The sequence below is a fragment of the Callorhinus ursinus genome, unplaced genomic scaffold (genome assembly GCF_003265705.2).
Source record: "Callorhinus ursinus isolate GAN/ISIS: 27379988/994484 unplaced genomic scaffold, GSC_fseal_2.0 scaffold12, whole genome shotgun sequence".
Lineage (NCBI taxonomy): Eukaryota > Metazoa > Chordata > Mammalia > Carnivora > Otariidae > Callorhinus > Callorhinus ursinus.
In genome coordinates, this window is record NW_027397074.1 from 9,326,501 (window position 1) to 9,335,468 (window position 8,968).

The 8,968-nt window shown below is 34.3% G+C and overlaps 1 protein-coding gene across 2 annotated transcripts in view; it reads right to left on the reverse strand.

Annotated features, from left to right (window-relative positions):
• Positions 1-8,768, reverse strand: part of SEMA3C (semaphorin 3C) — a 178,831-nt gene extending 170,063 nt beyond the window's left edge. Inside the window, exons 1-2 of one of the 2 annotated variants that reach the window (XM_025872795.2) lie at positions 8,162-8,768; positions 6,005-6,145 (exon numbers count right to left, since the gene is read on the reverse strand). In XM_025872795.2, coding sequence (XP_025728580.1) covers positions 6,005-6,131 — 127 coding nt within the window. In that variant the 5' untranslated portion in view covers positions 6,132-6,145; positions 8,162-8,768. Of the gene's footprint in view, positions 1-6,004; positions 6,146-8,161 lie in introns of those variants that run through there. The other variant, XM_073898718.1, reaches the window with a different exon arrangement.
• Positions 8,769-8,968: the final 200 nt, after the last annotated feature.

The following is an 8,968-nucleotide window of genomic DNA, read 5'->3' on the forward strand; positions in this document are numbered from 1 at the left end:
TTTTATGGTACTCTTAAACGTCCCAAGAGTGGCAAATAGTTGTCTACAATTTCAAGCCATGAACTATGCCATGATAATCATAAGAAGTTAACTAAGCAGGGTTCTTATTAAGGTTATCATGAAAAATTGGACTTTTAAAAAATAGAATCTTAAAATAATAATGCAGTTGTGCATTACTTTAAAAGTCTAGACATATCTAGACATGCTAAGGCAACATCCTTGACAGGTCACCAGTAAAGACACTGTGGAAGGATGTGTATGTATGAGGTCTCTTCCCTTTAATATAGAAAACTAGGCTTCCAATCAAAACACACAAAAAACTCTCTGGAAGAAAACATCTAAAATTTATAGAGATTAAATGTCTTTTAGGGAAGAAAACAGATAAAGAGATTTGAGAATTAACTGGAAAGAGTAAATATAAAAGTTGAATTCCCAGACTACTTTGAATCTCTAGTGAATAATGTGGGAAAAAGTTTGGAAGTAGATAGAAAATATTTGACCATCAGCTATGTACCAGGATATGAGTATAAAGCTATCTCTGCAAAAATTAACAAAAATTCTTCTCTCATGGTATTTGTATCTTAATGCTATGATGAAGAAATTTTGCATTCTACCTAGTAACTATCATTGTTTTAAATTAACCAAGATTCGGGGTGCTTGGGTGGCTCAGTTGGTTAAGCGACTGCCTTCGGCTCAGGTCATGATCCTGGAGTCCCGGGATCGAGTCCCACATTGGGCTCCCTGCTCAGCAGGGAGTTTGCTTCTCCCTCTGACCCTCTTCCCTCTCGTGCTCTCTATCTCTCATTCTCTCTCTCTCAAATAAATAAATAAAAAAATCTCTAAAAAAAAAAAAATTAACCAAGATTCACTGAAGCACTGTTGTAGTGTACTAAGACTCTATCAGTTGGGGAGGTATAGTGGTTAAGAAGTATCAAAATGTATATTAATTCAACATTTATTGAACAATAACAAATGGCAGTCTCTACACTAAGTGGAGTGGAAGTAATTATGGTACAAAAGAGGACCATAATTTTACCCTAAAAGAATTTATAAATACTAACTCTAATACAAGTCTTTGTGTATTTTAATAAGATGCACACTATATACTACACAACACATTTTACAAACTTAATTCATTTCATTTTCAAAACAGTTCTATGTGTTATTCCCATTTTACAGATGATAAAATTCTGGATTAGGAAGATTAGGTAACTACCCCAATGTAGCATCCCCAGAAAGTAGCAGGCAACTATGATTTAAAACCACCTCCGTATGACTTCAAAATCCATGAATTTTTAAAAATTGTTTGTTTAGCACTGGGTGTTATGAACAAACAATGAATCATGGAATACTGCACCAAAAACTAATGATGTAATATATGGTGATTAACATAACAATAAAAAAAATTTTTAAAAAATTGTTTGTTTAGTTTTGTTCTTTCCCTTGCCCAAGTTCTTCCTACAAAATGTTTTTGAAAGCACTGAAAGGAATTATTGTAGAAGACTTCCTCAAAGGAGATGGTACTATAAAGCAAAACTAAGCTTAAACATCAAATGTAATAAGAGGTCTTAGAGTTAAGTTAGCCTCCAAATTTTTTAACTGGTTGGGAGAACTGAGGCCCTAACAAAGTTTCAGGGTTAATTAGCAAGGGACCAGAGTTTGAAAATCCTGATAATCCATGTAAATGCTGTTCTCATGACACTACACTGCCAATCAAATCTTCACACTTTCATAAACATCAAAGATATATGTTTAAACATATTTCCTAATATTTTAATAAAAACTTCCCAGAGGGCATTAGAATCATGACAAACATTTTTCCCACTTAATTATAACTAAAGTTTTGTTGGTATTTTTCATTATACAAAAAGATAGAAATCTTACATACAGACAAAAATACATTTTAGAACTCTAATTATTACAGGGATAATCAGAGATATGTCAGTAACTAATAATAGAAATCAAAAACATGAAGTAAAACCTGATAGACCTCTTTGAAAAGAGAAATAGGCAAATCCATAATTATAGACGGAGAGTTCAATTTCTTCTGTCAGTAATTGAAAGAACAAGTAGAGAGAAAATCAGTAAGGATATAGAAAACATTGCAAATCATCAACTGATTGAATCTAACTGGCATTAATGGAACATTCCCTGTGACAAAAGCAGAATATACATTAATTTCTATATAGGCTATAGTAAGTGCCATAAAATGAGTTTTAATAGTTTTTAGAGAACCTGAAGCATATTATGTATGTTCTTTGACAAGAAGAGACTGAAACAAAGACCTACAACAGAAAGATAAATAAAAGATACACAAATATCTTCAAATTACACAACATATTTCTAAATAACTTGTGATTAAAAGAAAAAATAAGGGGAGCAATTAGAAGACATTTTGAACTGATTGAAAATCAGAACACATTTTATCAAAATATGTGGAGCACTGCTACATACTATTTCAAGGGAAATTTGTAGCATAACTGGTTATATTAGAAAAAAAGTTCTCAAATCAGTGACCTATGTTTCCATGTTAAGAATTTCCAAAAAGAAGAGCAAATTAAACACAAAGCAAGAAGAAATAAGACAATTTCATTTTACAGCATATACCAAAGAAATATTAAACAGAATAATAATAATAATAAAAACAACAAAACCAAAAGCTGATTATTTTAACAGATCAATAAAAAGGAAAAAACTGATGTCTGCATGGAACATAAAGGAAGTAGACACAAATTATCAATTTCATAAATGAAGTAAAGAACATTACTACAGATCCTACAGACATAGTGAGGCTAGTAAGGTAATATTATAGACAACCTCATGCCAATAAATTGAGTATCTTAGATTCATAATCTGAATTACTAAGTGAAAAAGTAATCTTATTATAAGAATATACCTCATTTTAAAACAGAAACAATACTTAACACATTTAACTCAGAATCACATTTTATATCTTCTAAAATACAGATAATATTTCCATTCTTCTCAAGCTCAAAAACTTTTTGTAAAATGACATGCAACTGATACCTTTTATAAAATTGTACAGTATTTATTCCTGGCTTTGTAAAATACTACATTCTAAAATCCCTACTGGATAAAGGCAAAATCATTTCAACAATGCTTTCCCTCTATATTAACAAGCAAAACAAATTTGTCTATTGTACATAAGTAGCCTTGACTTTCTTTATGACCCTTATAGATTCTAAAGATTTTCTGAGGAAAAAAATACAATGACAATAATGCTATGATATGTGAATCTGTCAAACTACTGGATTTTTTTTCAGTAAACATTCAACTTAATCAAAAAGTCTTTGTATGAACTTTATATTTATTTGGAAAGCTACTTGGCATAAAATTAGAATGATAACAATATAAAATGTAGTATCTAATAGTAATCACAGTTCTTTAACCTGCAAGATTTAGCTTGTACAAATGTAACTAATTAATAACATCTGAAGTACATTCTCCCATAGGACACATGACCATCTGGTTGACCTTGCACTAGATCAATAGGGGAGGCAAATCTGTAAATCACTGTTTCCCAAATGTTATCACTCCATCATTCCACCACAAAAAGGAGGGATAAAACTTGGATGGGAAAAGAGATCTCTTATTTCACACATTTTTAAATTGACTTTGATTGTTAACTGGACTGTAAGACAAGACTGAGGGGATTCTTCTAAAGTCCCATCCAGAAAGAGACTGGCAGAAGACCAAGTAATAGTGAAGGAAAAGAATTCAAGACAAAAGAGTCAGGAGGCAAGGTAATTATGAGAGAATATAAAGATGCAAATGACTTCTGTATGATGTAACCTGATATTATTTGAATTTCCTTAGAATCATTTTCCAACTCATAAGTTTTGGCTGAAAAATAGTGATAGAAATTTTGAAATAAATGAAAGTATATATCATACATATTTTAATTAATATATATTAATATATGTGTCAACCCTGTACAAAGTTCTATATTTTAATGTCAAAACTAAATAATTTTGGAAGAAATGTAGTTACTTCTTCATTGTGATACACAGAAAAGTCATCATAAAATCAATGAGAAACTTTAAATAATTTCGGGAAAGGCATCTGAAACAAATATACTGTTACATCTCTTAAGAAAATGACTATGCACTAATGATTAAAAATTTATACATTTTAACAATTGTTTTTGTCCAAGGTATTTTTTCTATGATACTATGCCTAAAATATAGTTCACTGTAGAAATTTTTTGTATTAATTTAGAAATTATGGAATTTCATTATTTGTTCTCCCTGTTGATATATCTCTTTAAAACAAATTAAGTGATATTCTACCTGATTATTTCCTAGAAAGAATAAAATACTATAGAACTCTCAGATCAATAGCTTATCTTATCATGCTATATTCTACATATGTTATAAATTAAGGTAAGTCTTATCCTGCAAAAATCTGTTTTGAGTTTGAGAGCATTAGACATGGAGTATTTTAAAAAGCCCATCATAACTTCTAGTCACTCTATACATAGCAGTTACTGTCCCACTTAGTACTGAAGTTTGGTTTTAAAAATTTATACTACTTAATTTCCTCTATAAAAGATAAACTGTAAAGTCTTTGAATAATGGACTTGATGGATTATCTCTGGTGACACACTTGTTTTTAATATTTACACATTTTGAGTTAAGTTTGGGTTAAAAAAAGTTTGGTTAGTTTTGATGTACCAAAACAGGTTTAGATAACTAATCTATGAGACCACTCCATCTTCCTATATATATTGAGAGAAATATAGAAAAGAGGAGACAAATTGTACTACTACCTAATGCCTTTATTTTTCATTTCATTAGATACTTCCTAGTTCTCAACTTGAAAGAAAAGGTGTAAGTAGACTACAAGATGTTACAGTAATTAAAAAAAAAGACACTTCCAAGGGTCTGTTTTTTCCTTTCCTTACAACTTAACTGAACAGCCATGGGTTTTAAGGGAGAATACCTGGATTAGAAGCTAAGGAAGCAATTAGAAGTTCACACACTTTATGTTCTATTTAAATAAAGCTCTTTCAGTGCTTATGATAACCTTGGGGAAAGCCCTTGGTGACTTAAGGAGGAAAGGAAAAAAAAAAGATATCCATTTGACTGGTAAGTGTCAGTCATCCTGCTGTTAGAAATTCAAGATAATAAAGCGTTTCAAAGACATTCTGCTATAGAAAGGTTTGAGAGTATACTGTTTCTCAAGTAAAATGAAAATATGCTCAATGATACTAAGGTTTATGCAAAAAGTAAGTTGAAAGAAGTAATAAAAATACAAATAACCCTGATTGGCAAGATGATCTTCTTGATCCATTTCTTATTCTTATCCAATTAGCATGGATTGACCAAAGTCATCCATCTGTAAGTTGTTTGAACCATCTACATTAAAGCTCATGCATACATTTTGCAAACCATCCTCAGAGGGTCTTACACCTTTTACATTTGTGCAAATTTGAAATCACATCCATTTTCCTAAGCTTCTGAAGATAACATTTGTACACAACAGCAATCAAAAATATATTTCCAACTATTCTTTTAGATCCTTTTCAATTAATTAGGAGATTTTGCCAATCTCAGGAACTCCTTTTGGACATGGAAGAAGCACCATTAGAACAACATATGGAGAAACCAGTTTGGAGGCTAAGACCAAAATGTATTAAGAAAAATTTTAAGTAATTAAACCTTCACAGACTTCTCTGCTGATGAGGATTAGCATATAGAGGGTGCTTCTCAAACACCAGGTGCCTAGTAAGAAGATACTTCAAAATGGGCAGATTATACTTCAAGCATTTTCGTAAACAAATGCAATAGAAGGCTTTTGTCTATGAACCAATAATTTAAAATAGCCATGCTATCAAAAAAAAAAAGTCCAGTAAATATTTTCAACATTAATCAATAGTTGGTAATATTTTACTATCTTTATTATTAATGCTTGGATCCGGATGTGAAATTTTAAAGAAGACTTCAAATGACATTTTCCCCAGAGTATTTATCAACTTTCTTACCATCAAATGTTAAATAAACTCTTGCTTGGGGCTGGGACGATCCTTTTACACAGATAGAACAAACAAATACTCCAACCAACACGAAAATTGCCCGGAATGCCATTTCTTCAGATTTGTAAGTTAACATCCAAGGGAAAGTACCTTTAAAAGAGAGGTAACAAGTTTGTTATATTTCATTTCACATTTTAGAAGCACACCCACACACATACACACAGATACACACAAAACTAGCAATCTAGACAAAGCACCTTATTCACAAAAGACTTATCTGAACTTTTACAGTCATGCAAACAGTAGGAGGTGCTCTGACTTTGTTTCTTAGATGTGAAAATTTGGATTTGATTCATTTGTGTCTGTGATTTCTTTGCGAAAAAAGAAACTGTTTGTTCTTTCAGCAAATAATGCTAATATTAAAGCAGAACAAAGCATCCAGGAAAAAGGTATTGGTTCCCAAAGGAAAACCCAATATTTAAACTTGATCTTCTAACAATCACATAACATTGAAAAGACTTGAGAATGGTTAACAATATGTATTAGTGGATGAAAACTTATCTTTTTACCATAAATATAGTAGTAGCAGGAAAATGCCACATGAACTTTCATGTGCACTCACTCACATCCTCGTTACCTCTTTTGAAGTAATCATCTCTGAAATGGGGTTTCTACACATAAATATATGTGTGCTCAATCCCTGACCACTGAAATCACTCAAATTAGTTATCTGCCAATTTATACAGATGACCATGCAGCTGTTAAACGATGCAGATGAGGTAACCATGGACTAGTGCCAAATTCAAACCGATGACTTAGTGGTGAACAATCCAGTGAACCATGTATCCCTCAATGCATATTTAAAATAAATCAACCAGAAAGCAGGCTGTCAAAATTCCAAAAGATAAATCAGAGAGAAAAGCATTGCCTTTTGAAACTGTAGCTATAACATTGATACATGCTATTAACTAATGTCTGAATATCAAGGAAGATCAGGTAGTGGGTAACTAGAGATTACAGTAGCTCTAGTGGCCACAATATGCAAAATAAACCCAGGACCATGAACAAAATCATATTGTTTTGAGTCTGATGTAATTATACAATAAAATGACAGAGTTTAATCTAGAAACTTATTTTTACCGGTTACAACAATGCTAATGTTCACTATTATATGTCTTTTAAGAATCTTAACATTTTTTATTCAATAAAGAAATGCCACGAAAAATTGAAAAGACTGCTTCATGAATACAGAAGAAAAAGTACAGTTAAACTGAACATGCCACTTTAAACAATTTAAACATTTTAAACAGTTGATTTCCTAGGTGGTAATATGGTATGAGACATAGAAACAAAACTGTTTGCCTCTTTTACCACACAGATGGAGGAAACCCTAGAGATGTTTGTGTTGGTAATTTTCAAGCGAAACAGTTTCTTCCTGCTTCCACAACCTCTTCACCTTGTCATCCCTAAATTACCTTAGAAGAAAATTGATTTTATGGGGTAACTTTCCCTTAGTAATTTGCTCCCTGGTTTTATTGACTTTATAGTTAAAAAAAAAAAGGCTATAAATATGACTAACCTTTGTCTCTTTATTAAGCAGGCAGATAATATTTACACATTTTTACATATTGCTATTATTAGCATTTTATCTGGTATGTCTCACCAAAAGCAACATATGCTAAAAATTGCAAAGAATAATAGTGAAGATGAAATGACAGGTCAAATGAAGTGAGTATACAGAGCAATGTGGTTTCAAGCCTACCTAGAGATGAGAAGTGACGGAAAGCCAAGGAAGGGTCTTACACGTGCCCCCCCCCCCAGTATATTATAACTTCCCTTTAACTGAGACACTTAGACATGCTGCTTGTTTTCACTTCTACTAATGGAACACTAATAACACGTAAGAAAAGGAATCTTACGTCCTCTGGAGCAATCCTGCATTAGAAGGCAGTGAAATACTCAACTTTAAACTCTCCGCAGGTGTCATAACCTAAAGAAACAACTCAAGCAGGGCTCTCAGGAAGGGAAACACTTTCCTGACAAACTGCATGTGCTCTTAAGAAAATGTCCAGACTTGAGCACACCGATGTGTAAAAAGTCGACACAGAGAACCAAAAGTTGTATTTTGCTAAACTTGTAATGCCAAAAATAATGAATGCGGCTTACCGAGATGGGAAGAGATCAGCACGTAAAAGTCATCAGTTTGCTACCGGTGTGGCTCCGCGTGTCTCTCTAGTCTTTTTCCCCAGAAGACCTTAATTTCTAGAGCGTCCCAGCGGTGAAATTCTTTCTTCCCGGTCCTCTGAGTTTCTTTGTAAAGGAATCCTCAGCGGCGCAGTGCCGCGGCACCCGGAGCCCTACCTACCCTGAGTCGCTCAATCAAGCACCTCGGAGTGAATGGAAAGTGGCCGGGCACCGGGGGCGAGCGCTCGGGTGTCCGATTACAGCGACGCAGCGCACGGCTCGGGCTGCCGGGGCGCGCCGCCCAGCCAGCTCGCCTCACCCGCCCAGCACACCCGCCGCATCACCGCTGCCGCGAGGCCCCACCCAGAGCACGCCCGCGAGAGGGTGGCAGGGAGCCGCGAGGGCGGTCGGCGATCCGTCCGGCCGGCGGGCGGGGCCGACCCCAGGACACACTGCCCGGAGATGCAGGAATGCGCTGCTGCAGGCTAGAGAACCAGCTCGCTAACTCTGATCTTTTCGCGGTCCGCGGTGGAGTGAGCAACTCATAGGGTGCGCTCCAAGGATTTTGTTACCGGCAGCTCTTGGAAGGCATTCAGGATTTGCTTAGCCGTAAATATCAAAGTGCAAAGCAGTTTTTTGCCAGAAAAGGATCCCTGCATCCTTTTAAGGCAAAGAGATGTGTTTGTAAAAGGGCATGAGTCTTATCCTTTTCCTGCAGCAGATTTTCTAAAACCGGTAGAGATAAACCAACTATCTCATCGCAGTTCACCCTTTTAATGGGTGTTGTTT